Source organism: Ovis aries, chromosome 14 (genome assembly GCF_016772045.2).
Source record: "Ovis aries strain OAR_USU_Benz2616 breed Rambouillet chromosome 14, ARS-UI_Ramb_v3.0, whole genome shotgun sequence".
Classification (NCBI taxonomy): domain Eukaryota; kingdom Metazoa; phylum Chordata; class Mammalia; order Artiodactyla; family Bovidae; genus Ovis; species Ovis aries.
This window is the reverse complement of record NC_056067.1, coordinates 46520823-46536675: the sequence shown is the minus strand read 5'-3', so window position 1 is coordinate 46536675 and position 15853 is coordinate 46520823. Positions and strand designations below refer to the sequence as shown.

Sequence of the window (15853 nt, the reverse complement as noted above, 5' to 3'; positions counted from 1 at the left end):
GAGGTGTTGTGTTGTGGAACGTCCGTTGGGAGGCGGGCGCGGAGGGATGGTTCGGAGTTACCCGCACCTGACCTTCCCGGGTGTCGCCTTCACCCGGCGTCCCAGACACTGCGCGCTAGATGCGCATTCGGGTGTTTCCGGCAGGTGACGCTACCGCGTCCTCGGAGCGGGACTTTAAGGAGGCCCTGAAACATTCTTGGCTGAAGCAACAAGGCTGGCGCGCGGAGCCTTTAAGGAGGCCCAGAGTGGAGTAGTGGCAGTGCGGAGTGCTCCGGGTGGGAGTACGCCCCTGGAGAGTGGTTGGAGTTCTTAGAACAAGAAACGGGTGGAGAGTTAGAGTGTGTGTGTCATTATGATGGTCTGTGACGTTTCGATGCCGTGTGTGTGTGTGTGTGTGTGTGTGTGTGTGTGTGTGTGTGAGAGAGAGAGAGAGAGATTGTGATGTGAGGATGATGAGGGGTGTGGTTATGTGGGTGTGATGGAATGCTTGTGATGGGATGTTTGTGTCATGTGGTGTTTGTGATTGTGATGTATGATAACGTGCGGTGTTGTCTGTGTGATTATCAGATAGATGTACAGTGTGTGTGAATGTGACGAAATGCTTGTGATTGTGATGTGTAGTGGTTCTTGTCTTACCTCAGTTGACTTCTGTTGTCGCCTTTTGGCATAATTGGCAACCGCTTGAAAGAAATTTCTGTATCTGGTTTCACGTGGTCTTTCCTCCCTATTGGTCATTCTTAGTCTGCTTCCCAGCCCTCTTTGCACCCCGCCCCTAGCCATACTTAGCCCTGTTCTGTTACTTTCCAGTTTCCCTTGGTGATCTTTTTCAGATGTATTATTTCATCTTCCTATGGCTTCTTTTATTATTTGTATTAGTTATTGTGGTCATAGTAATGCTGCCTAACAAACCACTTTTAAACTCAGTGGCATGCAACAGCAAGCATTTATTCTCTTATTCACAGGTTTGCAGAATCTCTGTGTTCAGGTTATGCAGGCTGGGCTTGCCTGGGGGGCTGGGCTGCAGAATCCATTCAGACCTGCTCCACGTGTTTTCTTTATGCAACTCAGGAAAAAAGGACAGTGTTTACCAGGGCATGTTCTTCTCTTGGTGGATCACCAGAGTACAAGATATCATAAAAACCTCTGCTCCCAAGTATACTAATGTTACAGATGCCTGAGCTTAACATTAATTATACCCACAATTAGAGGGCAAGGCAAAATTAGATGGCAAAAAGTGTGAATGTCTAATCCTGTTAGAGGTGGGTGAAGAATTGGGACTAAGATTTCAATCTGCATCATGAGGAAACATGCCTCTTTATCCTGGTGAATGTCTTTTAGTCCACGGTTCTCTTTTGTCTGTTAATATTGTTTTTCGGGTTTTGTTACTGTATTTTCCAGGAATTTCATTTTACAGCCCCTTCCCTTTATGTCTTTATACTCAGGTCTGTCTCTTATAAAGAGCATATTGCTGGGCTTTCCCCCTTCTATCCTGTTTGACTTATTTTAATAGGTGAGTTTAATTCATTTACATTTATTGTGGTTGCTGATAAAAATTTGCTTTATTTTCTATTATGCCTTCTTTTTAATTGAGCAGGTTTACCTTATCCCCTTTTCTCTCTCCACTGCTTTGGTTTCCTATCCTTGAATTTTTAACATGCATGTTTATCAAAACACAAACTAAGATTTTAGAACACTTGAGCGCCAAACTATCCACCCATTTTTTGTTTTTCTTATCTGATATATTGTTTTCCTCTAATTTTAATTACCTGAAATTAGTAGTATTTCATTTGCCCATGATATACAGTTGACCTTTGAACAGTATGGGGATGTGAATCCCCTCCCCTTCTTTTTCAGTCAAAAATCCAAGTAGAACTTTACAGTTGGCTCTGTGTATCATAGATTCTGCAACTGCAGATTCAACCAACCTCAGATTGTGTAGTAGTACTGTAATATGATTGATTGAGAGCAAATCTGTGTATCAGTGGATTCATGCAGTTCAAACCCATGTTGTTCAAGGGCCTACTCTGTGTGTATGTGTGTGTATTTAAAATTATGGGAAAGTAGAACATAACAAATGACATATAATTTGCTGTCATGATATCCTTACTCCCATGTTCACTGAAGCATTATTGAAATAGCCAAGATATGGAAACATCTTTCTATTAACAGATGAATAGATAAAGAAAATGTGGCATATACATACATTGGAATATTACTCAGCCTTAAGAAAAAAGTAAATCTTGTCATTTGTGACAACATGGATGAACCTTTAGGACATTATGAAATAAGTAAAAGAAGCCAGTTGCAGGACAAATACTACGCAGTTCTTTTTTTTTTTTTTTTCTTTACACAGTTCTTTTATATGAGCTATCAAAAATAAAATTCTTTCATATGAGCTATCAAAAATAATCAGATTCAAAGAAACAGAGAGTAGAATGGTTATTGCCAGGGGCTGGGAGAGAGGGAAATGGGAAATTGTTTTCCAGTGAGTGCAAAGTTTCGGTTATGTAAGATGAATATACTTTGGAGACCTGTACGACATAGTGCCTATATTTTTTAAATGGTATTATGCACTTTAAAATATGTTGAGAGTAGGTCTCATGTTCAGTGTTCTTACTGAAAAAACTAAACAGCACAAGGAAATTTTTGGAGGTGATGGATATGTTTAGTATGTTGGTCATGGTATTGGTATCATAGATACATATGTCCAGACTCATCAGGACATATACATTAAACTTGTGCAGTTTTTTCAGTTAGACCTCAATAAAGGAAAAAAAAAACTACAAAAATTTACTGTCTTAACCATTTTCAAGTCTTCTTGAAACCACTTTCAAGTTCAGTGGCATTATATCCACATTGCTATGCCACCATCACCACTGTCCATCCATAGAACTTTTTTATCTTGTGAAACAGAAACTCTGTACCTATTAAATAATAAGTCCCCGTTCTTAACAATCCCCCAGTTCCAGGCAACCACAATTCTACTTTCTATCTCTGTGAATTTGACGTTACCTCATTATGTACTCTGTATACCAGATCATACAGTATTTGTCCATTTGTGACTATTTTAACTTAGCATCTCTTTAAGGTTCATCCATGTTAAAGCATGTGTCAGAATTTCCATCCTTTTTAAGGCTGAATAGTATTTCATTGATTGTACATACCATGTTTTGTTTATCCATTCCTCTGTTAATGAACAGTTGGATTGTTTCTATCTTTTGACTATTGCAAATAATGCTGCTACAAACATGAGTATACAAATACCTGTTCAAGTGCCTGCTTTCAGTTCTTTTGGATATATATCCACAAGTGGAATTTATGGATTGTATATTAATTCTGTTCTTAATTTTGTGACTGCCATACTGTTTTCCCTAGTGGCTATGCCAGTTTATCAACATATTTTCTGAGCATCTACTAACAGGAGCAAAACAGACAAAAATAAATCCCTGTTTTCATGTATTTTATGAGGGGATGGACAACATGCATGATAAATTATATAATTTGTTAGTGATAATGGACTTTGGAAAAACACAGAAATGGTGTGAGGGATATTAGGAGTATATCCCAGGCATAATGCTTCTCAAAATTTATTATAATTGAATGTTTTTTTTTCTGTTTTTATTTCTTTTCTGTCATACAGAACAAGGATTAGTCTCCTCTCTTGTGTATGATTTTTTTTTACCATAGATGATAAATTAATGTCATATGACAGTGTCACTGTGACATGAGTATAGTTCTCATTTCAAATGAGTATGGGAATTCTAAACTGCAACTGTTAATTACCCCAGTTGTCAAGATAGATAAGAAATGGAATAGCTAGACTTTTAATGCAGCTCTCTTTCACTCCAAGTTTGGGGTTCCTGAAAATCTGAATGTTTTTTGACTCAGCTTTATATCTGTCAGTGCATTAGGCCTATACCTTTATGCTCACAAAAGATATTTGAGGAGGAGATATTATGTGAACGTGACTATTTTTATCCCCTTTGTTTCTAGACTCTTGGTGTTTCTATTGGTTCAACATGAGTTGCTGAGTCTGAGTTGTCTTCCAAACTCCTGCTATCTCAGTATCTCTGGTCAGTGATCCCAGGGACTGTGAATTAGAAGCAAGGAAGTCAGTTGTTTGGGACTATATTAGTTATCTATTACTGTATAATGAGGTAACTCAAAATTTAGTGGCTTAAACAACAATAAACACATTATCTCAGCTTTTGTGGGAAGTGGGGAGGGTATTCTGGCTCAGGTATTTCATGAAGTTGCAGTCAGTTGTTGGCAGAGCTGCAGTCATCGGAAGGCTAAGGGGGATTGGAGGATTTGCTTCCAAGATGGCTGGCAAATTGGTGTTGGTTGCTGGTACAGGCCTCTCCCTAGGGCTGGTTGAATATCTTCATGTCATGGTAGCTGGCTTCTTCCAAAGTACATGATCCAAAAATGTGCAAGACAGAAACAACAATGTCTTTTATGACCTAACCTTGGAAGTCACACATTGTCATTCTGCAATATCCTATTGGTTAGACAGGTCAACTCTATTCAGTATGGGAGGGGTGTATGAGAAACACGAATACCAGAAGATAGTGATCCCTGGGGGCACCTTGAAGGCTGGTTCCCATAAGGATAGGGATGCAGTGAGAAGACATGAGGTAAACTGAATTTATATCATAAACCCACAGGTCCTGGCTCCACAAAGATAAGACAGATCTGTGATGTAAGGAGAAAGAAGCATGAAGAGCAAGTATCAGTTATGGAAGGAGACCTCCTGATCTGAGACCTTCCCCACCAGCTGTGGAGTCCTGAGATAAAGTGGACCCTGGAATTGCTAGACCTACACCCTATCTTAACCCCTCTGTATGGATTGTGGAAGGACTGAAGGACATTTTAACCTTCAGAGATCAACAATAGCAGTGTGACAATGAAGCGTTTGACTCGGATGATGGAAAGGACAGGTGAGGTGGCTCAGAGGTGAGCAGAATTTAGGAGAGAGGATGTAAAAAGAGAAGTTCAGTACTCCTACCAAGAAATTACACAAGTTATTGACTGCTGTCATGTTTTGTTTTGTTTTATAATTTTGCTGTACCAGGTCTTAGTTGAGGCATTTGGGATCTAGTTCTCTGACCACGGATTAACCCTGGGCCCCCTGCTTTGGGACCATGGAGCCACTTGACCACCAAGGAAGTTCCTTTGTCGATGGTTTCTATTCACTTGATAAGTGCTTTTTAAATAAAATTTTCATGTAATTTATATTTCTCTTAAATACATTTTGATTTTTTTAAGCGCTGTTAAATATATAACTATAAACAAAAGTTTCGAAAGAAAAAAAACACACACAAAAGTTTCCTGTTCCATTCCTTCCCATACCCTCTTCCCACTAGCCATCAGCAACTACTTGGAACATTTTTTTTCTGGATATTCTGGTATTCAGCTCTGCTTTCCTGAATAACATCCTCATACTGCTAATGTTTGATTTCTGTTTTAGATATTTCCTATTGACTTTTGACAGTGGAGGTGGGGATTTATCTCTGTTTTCTGCCTAACCCCTTCCTCATCACCCTCTCCCCATCCTGACTCCCACTCACTGTTCTTTCCTTTCTTTTTAGTATGGTGTTTTGTTGGAAGTTAAAGGTTGACCAGTGTCAGGATCTATATGCATTTTCTTTTGAGCTAGTCAGTTTTCCCAGCAAGAAGTCCTAGGCAGATTGAGGAGTGTAAGCTGGAACACTGGGAGGCAAACAAAGGAAAAAAGTTGAGGGGAGTACATCATCTTTCAATCTGACAACTTTCACTTAATTCCCTTATTTTCCCTACATTGCTACAACCCCACCTTATATTTAGGTCCTTGTTTTTCAGCCCCACCCCAATCTCCTGCTTGCAGAAGTAACTAGTGCCTCTGTTCCTGAGGCTTTCAAGTGTTCTGCCATGGTTTCCCCAACCTGAAGCTCAGTTAAACTTCACCCTTCTCTAAGTTAGAAACCAGTCATCTGTCTGCTCTCTAGCTTTCAAAATTTTGTTGACATCTCTCTCTCTTTTTTTAAACTTTTATTTGCATTTATTTTTTGCGGCATTTATTCCCGGGCCATAAGTTTGTGTTTCTTCAGGTTCTTCTGGGATATCTTTTTCTTCTGTGCAACCTTGTCTTCTGGTTTAGGAACAATTCATTCTTTTTCAGTAAGGATCATCTCAGTGTGGCAGGGAGAGCTCATGTGTGTGTTGATCCAACCATGAGCTCTATAAGTCCTGTGCTGCATCCTGGGGGCTTTGTTCACCTGGATGTGCTCAATGACCAGAGAATCTACATCTAACCCCCTTAAGTTCAGCATTACTCCCTGCATTTTTGAGCATGTGCAGTAAAAATTCAGCACTCTTTCTGGGCCGCTGATCCTGCGTCCAGCCCCACTGTTTGTCCTACGCACACCTACCAACTCCACCATTGTAACGACGGAATGGCACACATTGCTTCTTTAAAGTGACACCCTTCAGACACTTGGTGGCTTTTCTGATATGCATACCCTTTATGGCCTGGGCAGTTTCACGAGTGTCCTTAAAGTAAACACAAAGATTTGAACCTCTTGATTTGCATGATTTTGTGGGGTTTTCTGGGTCAAGTGAATAGCCCACCATTTTTAGAGGTCACCTGAGGCTGCTTACTGGAAAAGGAAGTGTTGACATCTCTTATCTGTCAAAGTCTTCTATATTCTTTGTCCTTGTGAGATTTTTTTCTTTTGTTTCTTTGATTTTGCTTGTGTTTCAGAGAGAACAGAGATAAATACAAGTGTTCAGTCTTTGATTTCTAACCTGAAGGACCTGAATTTTTTAGGATAAAAAATGTCAATTAAGTTATTTTAAAATGTCTTTAGAATTATAACTGTATTTCATTTCATCATATGAATATTCCACAGTGCCTATAACCTGTATATGATTAAAGATTTTCCAAATTCTTTATAGTACTTCATAAATAATTTAATCCTTAAATCTCTGTATTATTTATTATTATGTACTTAATATGTCTCCTATTAGGAATAGGATCCTTATATCAGGATCCTATGGAAATAGATTCATTGGGCACCCTAGACTTAGCCCTCTAGAAATTCCCATAGAATTCTATAGGATTAAATTATAAGCCATCTGTGTACATTTCAGTGTGTCTGTAGCCTGGTGGTGGTGAATATTTCTCAAAGCTCTGAGGGTCATTACAGGTAATCTTGTAGCTGATGTTGAAGATTTCTGTAGTCCTTTATCTGGAGCTTTAAAGTAAATAGGTTTTTATTTCTTTTTCCTCAGCTTGGCATTCTCCAGACTCTGCCCTTTTCCAGGAAGAAGAGGATATGGCCAGTTCTCTTGTATGTTTTAAGCATGTATTTGTTTCCTGTATTATTTTACAACCAGTTGCAATGAGTTACCTTAACCTACCAGTAAGTTGGAAAAAAATGAGTCAAAAATCATGGTGAGGAAAAACACAAAGCAAAAGCAACATAAAGTTCATCTGATAGCTTACGCTGTTTTTGAGGAAAAAAACTTATAATTCAGGAAAGAAAAAAACTTTTCATTGATACCCAGATCAAAAAGAAATCCAAAACAATTCCATAATTCTAATGATTTTAAGCTCAGTTTACTAAAAGTCTTTCTTGGTCATAGGTTAAAATTAGAATTATATGGCAGAGTAATTTGAATACTTCTTTAAAATGATCTAATATTTTCTTCATTGAGATTTTTAAAGTTGAGCTAAAATATATACTAATATTCTATGACAAAACTTTTTGTGGTTCTGATATCCATAGCTCTTCATGTTTTTTTTTTAATGGTCTCAAAAGATGACAGTATTCTTCATATTTTTACAAAATGACTCATTTTCCTCTGCTGTTGATTCTTTTTGTTTCCAACTCTAGAATCCCTCACACTCTTATATTTTAAATATTTCCCACTTTACTGGCTCTTTTTTTCTCAGCTTGTATCTTTTCCATCTTGAAACACACATATGCACTTCTGTTGATCGTATGATCCTGTGACTCATCCAGTTATTTCTCCTTTTGGCAGAGTGATTTTTCTGGGCCTAGACAGACTTGGGTTCAAATCTTGGCTGAGTGACTTACTAAGTGCATGATTATGGGCAAGTTTCTTTATTCTTTATCTCTTTGGCCTTAGTTATGCCATCTGTAAATGTAATAATAATAGAACCTATCCCATAGGAATATTGGGAGGGCTAAATGCACAAGTAAGTGTTCCATAAATGATAAATATTGTTAATAATTATTATATATATCACTTTCTTTTGTTAACTGTATTCATTGGCCTACTTTTTTAGTTTAGCATATAAAACTGATAAAAGAGAAGATGCCTTATTCATGTTCACAAAAGTAATCCTTGTCTTCAATAAACCTGCCATAAACAATGTAATAAGGCAAAACTGTAAACACTTTTTGTAACATAGAAGTATATTGGAACTTTCCAGGTGGTCCAGTAGTTAAGACTCCACCTTTCACTGTGGCAGTTGTAGGTTCAATCCCTGGTTGGGGTACTGAGGTCCCATATGCCTCAGCATGTGGCCAAAAATTAAAAAGAAAACAACTAATAATTCTTAAAAATCAGTAATTAAGAATATAGATAATTGGGTGAAGAACATGAGCAAGCAGTTGGAAAAAATGCAAGTGGCCAGTAAATACTTTAAAATATCATAAAAATGTCACAAAGAAACAGACTGTCAGATTTGTATAGATAGATATTTTTTTTCAGATGTATTTTGAATTCATGGGTAATGATTATCCTTTAGAGGATTCCAAATAGTTCTTTGTGAGTTTTCTTTAGAAAGTAAAAACCTGGAGGTAACGAGTTGTGATCTACATATAGGATACTCTAAGCTTTCAAAAAATGTATGTAGTTCCTCTCAGATGCCAAAGTCAGACGTTTTGATCTGGATTATCAACTAGAAATGGACTGCCTATGTTTCTGGACATGCAGACCTAAATTCATTCTAGAATATGGTTAAAATTATATTCCATGGCAGCTTATTCTATAGCAATAAGTATAATAGCTTTATTGAGTACCTATTATGTACTAGTTATTTTGTGCTATAAACTTTACATAGCTTATTTCCTGTAATCATTACCAGAAGCTTGTGAAGTCGATATTATTTTAATTTTTACAGAAAAAGGAAATGAAGCACAGAGATTAAGAAACTTTCATAACTTCATGCATGAAGTATATAATAAAGAGGATTCAAACCCACTCAGCCTGACTCTAGGACCACCCTCTTATGATACTATACAAATGGAAATCCACTCCTAAGTGAAGAAATGTAGATTTTGCCAATTGACTGTTCATATTATTTGTCCATTTTATGTTGTTAGTCCTTTTTCTACTTGAAATTAAGAAATTTTAAGAATGCCTGCTTCAGCATTAGGATTTATGCAGGTATCTTCTAATTTGTCAGTTACATATTATCATGTATTTTTTGTTGTATATAAACTTTAAATTTGAATAGTTATATCTAGCCTATGATAGATATGGCATACAATAAGAATTCAATCAAAATTAATATGCAACATTAATTTTTATTGTTGTTAAACTTGGGGGACATTTATTTCTACTTTCCTATATCACCAATCCTGTATATTAGTGGTTAAATCTTATCTCCTCAGGAAAACATAGCACTGTTGAGTGACTGTTATATTCTATGGAGAACTTCAATCTTTGGTCACAACATTAAGAGCTCTTGGTTTTGGTCTCATAAGCCCTCTTTGAAATGACCTGTGCAACATTAATGAAGTCTTCTTTCATGAGTTGCCAATGTTGTCTTTTCTAAGATATCTTTCTTAATATTATAATATAGGGATAGTTTCTTTTCAAACCTTTGTTTTTCATATTTAGTCTTTGATCCACCTGGAATTTAATTTTGTAATTGGCCCAAGGTAGGAATTGGCTGGTAATTATATCAGTAAAATTATTTTTGCATGTAGACTAGTTGTTCCAATACTGTTTGTTAAATAAATACTTCCTTTGTGATGCCACTTTTACCATATACATGCTTAATCATTTCTAGGCTATTTACTTTTTAAAGGTTTATTTATTTATTTATGGCTATGCTGGGCCGTCATTGCTGTGCTCGGGCTTCTTAGTTGTGGCAAGCGGGGACTACTCTTTGTTGCGGTACTAGGGCTTCTCATTGCAGTGGCTTCTCTTGTTGCTGAGCTCAGGCTCTGGAGCAGGCAGGCTTCAGTTGTTGTGGTATGTGGGCTCAGTAGTTGTGCATAGACTTAGTTGCTCCCTAGCATGTAGGATCTTCCCTGGACTAGGGATCAAATGCATGTCCCCTCTGTTGGCAGGTGGATTCTTTACCACTGAGCCACCAACGAAGCCCATTTCTAGGCTCTTTATTCTGTTTCTTTAATCTATTTGTCTACATCTATACCAATACTATACTCTGTGTGTGTATATGTGTTTACATTGTTTTAATTACTTTATAATAACCCTGTTTGACAGGGATCTGCACAGTGTTCTAGTTTTTAAGAAATTTCTCAGCTACTTTAGGACCTGTGTGCTTCTCTTTGAATTTTAAAATCAGTTTATTTCCTATCTAAGGAAAAAAACCCGTTGGGATTTTAATTGGAATTGCAAAGAATTATAGACTACAGACCTTCCTGACTTATATCTGTTAAACCCATCATAATTTAAAAACATTATAAATTGAAAATATATTTAATAATATTTAATACATGTAACCTTATGTTTCCACAAGTTCAGCAATGGAAAGTAATCAAGACTTTATGTGAAACCACCCACTATGGATACAAGGCTTTTTGGAAAGCCCTTTGGAATTTATTGCAAAGTTTGTTTGTAAGCAAAGGAATAAAAATGGTGGTGGATCAGGTTACCAAATCATGTGATAACATGTTTACAGAATAATCCTAGAACAGCGTCACCCCCTCCTCCACTAGTTAGACCCATTCAACACCGAGGAAGCAACATGGAGGAGAATTGGCAAATTAATTTTAATAAGATGCCCAAGTCCAGAAGATGCAAATATTTATTAGTAGTGGAAGACATTCACTGGATGAATAGAAACTTTCCCCACACAGACAGAACAGGTCTCAGAGGTAACAAAAAACTTGCTTTAGGAGATAATCCCACATTTTGGATTATCTCAGTTTATACAAAGTGATACTGAACCTGCCTTTACCTCTAAAATTACTCAACAAGTAGCTGAAAGCTTGGGGATAAAATATTCCCTTCAAGCAGCATGGAGACCCCAATCCTTTGTGGAAAAAATGAGCAATATTTTGAAGCAAACTATAGCCAGATTCCCTCCTCCAAGGAAGAATTTGGCTATAGTTACAAATTCCACTTCAGTATTCTTGCCTGGAGAATCCCATGGACAGAGGAGCCAGTGGGCTACAGTCCATAGGGTCACAAAGAGTCAGACATGACTGAAGGGACTTAGCCTGCACATCCAACCTACCAAACGTCGTAGCTTAGTTTAGCCTACCTTAAGTGTGCTCAGAACACTTATATTGGCTTGTAGTTGTGGAAAATCATCTAACACAAAGCTTGTTTTATAGTAAAGTGTTGAATATCACACGTGATTTATTGAATACTGTAGTGAAAATGAAAAATAGAATGGCTGAGTGGGTACAGAATAGTTGCAAGAGTTTATTGGTTGTTTACCTTTGTGGTCATCTGGCTGACTGGGAACTATGGCTTGCTGCCACTGCCCAGCATCACCAGAGAATATTCTACTACATATAGCTAACATGAGAAAAGATTAAAAATTTGAGCTATCTACATTTTTCTTCACTTTCTCTCCATTGTAAAGTTGAAAATTTGTAAGTCAAACTATTGTACATTAGGGACTATCTGTAATCAGAGAATAGTTGAAACATTTTTTTCTATCACAAAGATGTTTCATTTTAAGAAAATCCACTAATATAATTTATCCTATTCAAGAAAAAATATAATCAGCTCCATAGAACTGCTAATTTTTCTTAAATCAGAATGTGAGACTTTTAGGAGGATATATTTATAAAATAGAAGTAAAAGGATACTTCCTTAACATGATATTTTAAAAAATCATTCTACATACATAATAAGCTAAAAGCCAGAATCATATTTACTGTGGAAAATGAGACATATTCCTACTAAAGTCAGGAATGTGACCAGATTGCTCATGCTACCACATTTATTTACTAAAATTCTATATACATATAGGGCTTCCCTCATAGTTCGGTCAGTAAAGAATCTGCCTGCAATGCAGACCTGGGGTTTGATTCCTGGGTTGGGAAATTCCTCTGGAGAAGGAAATGGCAACCTACTTCAGTATTCTCTCCTGGACGATCCCATGGACAGAGGGTCCTGGCAGGCTATGGTCTGTGGGTTTGCAAGAGTTGGACGTGACTTAGCGACTAAACCACCACCACAACTATATACATATAGAAAAGAGAAAAAAGATAAAAGTTGGGAAGGTGCATACAAAATTATTATTTCTAGATGATACATTTATGTGTGTGTACACCTGAAGATGAAACAAGAGAATTCAAAACAGTATGGACACAAAATTAATATGCAAAAATTAATAGCATTTCTATATACTAATACAAACCACAACCAGTTCAGAAATAAAATGGAAGCTGGGAATTCCCTGGCAGTACTGTGGTTAAGACTCAGCACTTTCATTGCCATGGTCAAAATTCAGTCCCTGGTTGGGGAACTAAGATCCTGAAAACCCTGTGGGGCAGCCAAAAAATACATAAATTTTTAAAATGAATAAAATAAAATGGAAGAAAGATGTTAAGAGTAATAACAAAATCCTAAAGGAAAAAAAGATGTATATGGGAGAAAGAAACCTTTAAAACATTACTGAGACCTAGAAGAGGATTTGAGTAAATTTTTAATATATACTTTTTAAAAATAAAAATGTCATTATTAAATCAATATGAATTATCTTTAATCTTCAGATTTATTGAAATCTCAGATATTCTAAATACACCTTTTAGAATAAGGCAGTTCTGTTCAAGCTGAGTGTAGAAGACATTTGGAAAATAAAAATGTATATAATAGCCAAGAAAAAACATGAAAAAATACTGTGTGTTATGCTCCAAGTTTTAGAAAGAATAACATTTAATATTTGTACAACTTTAAGGAAAAAATATCCTTTTACAAAAAGTTGCCAGTCAGCATATACACCATAGAATTGATACGTAATTACCTTTATGCCTTCACTATAAACTTTATTTTTAAAAAAGATTTATCATATTAAGTATCTTAAAAATGAAGGAGAAGGAGACTGCTGTGATTACCAGCAGGACCTCTCGAAATGTTAAGGCTTCCTGTCAGGGCTAGAGTGATTCTCATCTTTTTCTTGGTTCTGTCTGATAGGAAAAGGAACAAAAATTTAATGACACAAACTAAATTTATGTTTTTTGACAATCCCCTTTGTTCCTTGCTCCAAAGATGGAATTATTGGCATATATACATGTAAAGAGCATCAGTATCTTAGGAAAACAGACTGTTATAAAGCACTGATTCATCATTGTATACAGTTAGAAATTAACCCATATTTACTTTTGTTACTTCTTTTACAGTTTCTGTCAAGTCTTTTTGGAAATGAAATTTATGCTTATACACTAGTTAGTGGGAAAAATGTTCTAATGATAATTTACTAGAGGTAGTGAAAAATACGGTTTTTGTTGTTGCCTATTTTTTTAATGGTTCATATTCCATGAAAAGTGAAAGTGTTAGTCACTCAGTCATGTCTGACTCTTTGCAACCTTATGGACCAGACTCCTCTATCCTTGAAATTCTCTAGGCAAGAGTACTGGAGTGGGTAGCCATTCCTTCTCCAGGGGATCTTCCTGGCCCAGGGATCGAACCCAGATCTCCTGCATTACAGGTGCATCCTTTACTGTCTGAGCCACGAAGGAAGCCCAATAAGGGTTATTTATTCCTGAACATTTATTAAATGATTACTGGGTGCTAGGCTCAGTTCTGCGTTTTTCACATGTTTTTGGTCTCATTTAGTCCTCATAACACCCCTTTGAGGAAAATGCCGCTTTACAGATGAGGTTCAAATTTGGCTATTTGTTGAGTTTACACAATTCATTAAAAAAAGAAAAAGAAAAAAGAAAAACATGTTTTTGGCTATGCCAAGAGGCTACTGGGAATCTTAGTTCCCTGATCAGGGATTGAACCTGGGCCAAGGCAGTGAAAGAACCAAGTCCTAACCACTGGACTTCCAGGGAATTCCCACACAATTAGTAAATTTTGAGGTCAGGATTTGAACTCATGATGTCGGATTCTACAGCCTGTTGACCAGTAAAAATATCTAAATCCAGTTTCATTTTGAGAGCTTAGTTCTTTGAAAAATTTTCAATCAACTATGTGTTAAATCAGGTTTCTTTTCAGCTTTTCTGCTTCTTTTCTGAGTAGAACAACAGGTCTTTATTCTTATGCAGGTTGACTTTGTGGACTTTGGGCTCTGCTTTGGGCTGCAGATCACCTGGTCTTGACACAGGCTGTGGGATGGGCTCCTAGCTCCTCCAGGTTGTGTTCATTCTGGTGAACGGGCAGCAGCTTCCTGGGGCAAGCTCTTCACTTGCCTGATCACTGGAGTACATGGACCAAGTCAAAGGGTGTGTTAAAAATACAAATTCAACTTGAGTACATTTTGAAGATCTTCAGTTCAGTTCAGTTCAGTTCAGTCGCTCAGTCGTGTCCGACTCTTTGCGACCCCATGAATCACAGCACGCCAGACCTCCCTGTCCATCACCAACTCCTGAAGTTCACTCAAACTCATGTCCATCGAGTTGGTGATGCCATCCAGCCATCTCATTCTCTGTCGTCCCCTTCTCTTCCTGCCCCCAATCCCTCCCAGCATCGGAGTTTTTTCCGATGAGTCAACTCTTCGCACAGGGTGGCCAAAGTGCTGGAGTTTCAGCTTCAGCATCATTGCCTCCAAAGAACACCCACTGCTGATCTCCTTTAGAATGGACTGGTTGGATTTCCTTACAGTCCAAGGGACTCTCAGGAGTCTTCTCCAACACCACAGTTCAAAAGCATCAATTCTTCGGCACTCAGCCTTCTTCACAGTCCAACTCTCACATCCATACATGACCACTGAAAAAACCATAGCCTTGACTAGACGGACCTTTGTCGGCAAAGTAATGTCTCTGCTTTTCAATATGCTATCTAGGTTGGTCATAACTTTTCTTCCAAGGAGTAAGCGTCTTTTAATTTCATGGCTGCAGTCATTTTGCAGTCATCATCTGCAGTGATTTTGGAGCCCCTCAAAATAAAGTCTGACACTTGTTTCCACTGTTTCCCCATCTATTTCCCATGAATTGATGGGACCAGGTGCCATGATCTTCGTTTTCTGCATGTTGAACTTTAAGCCAACTTTTTCACTCTCCTCTTTCACTTTCATCAAGAGGCTTTTTAGTTCCTCTTCACTTGAAGATCTTACTGGCTTTATTTCATGATTCATGAGTCAGAGAACTTCCAATCTAGCAGATATACAGGAACTTTGAGGAGCTATACCAAGTTAATTTTACATGCAGAGGGAGAGGGGCAGGGAAGTTACAGTAGCAAAAAGCAGATTGGTTCTGGCCCGATTACTTTCCCTTAGGGTCAGACAGATTACTTCACTAATGATCATCAGGTGATTTCTGCTTGACTAGTTTAATAGTCCGGTTCTAGCAGAGGCTGAAACTAATTAAGTCTCAGTTTGGTGACGTGAGGCTTAGCATAAGTGACTCCATTTTGGGCCTGTTGTCTTATTTTTAACAGGTGTAAGCATTTTTCTCATGAAAAAGTATTGGGTTTTGTCAAGTGCTTTTTCTGCAGCTGTTGAGATGATCATATGAATTTGTTCTTTATT

General features: G+C 37.3%; 1 protein-coding gene and 1 non-coding gene across 2 annotated transcripts in view; one reads left to right on the top strand and one right to left on the bottom strand.

Moving 5' to 3' along the window:
- The first annotated feature begins 5 nt into the window (after positions 1 to 5).
- ZNF568 (zinc finger protein 568) overlaps positions 6 to 15853 on the top strand; it is a 70258-nt gene continuing 54410 nt past the window's right edge. Inside the window, 4 exon segments of the mRNA XM_012190289.5 lie at positions 6 to 1510; positions 3994 to 4073; positions 4668 to 4940; positions 7273 to 7331. Of these exon segments, the coding sequence (XP_012045679.3) occupies positions 4907 to 4940; positions 7273 to 7331 (93 nt within the window). The 5' untranslated portion in view covers positions 6 to 1510; positions 3994 to 4073; positions 4668 to 4906.
- LOC114118114 (small nucleolar RNA SNORA25) lies at positions 9611 to 9737 on the bottom strand. Its single transcript, XR_003591661.1, has one exon. It is a non-coding gene; the product is annotated as a small nucleolar RNA SNORA25 (small nucleolar RNA).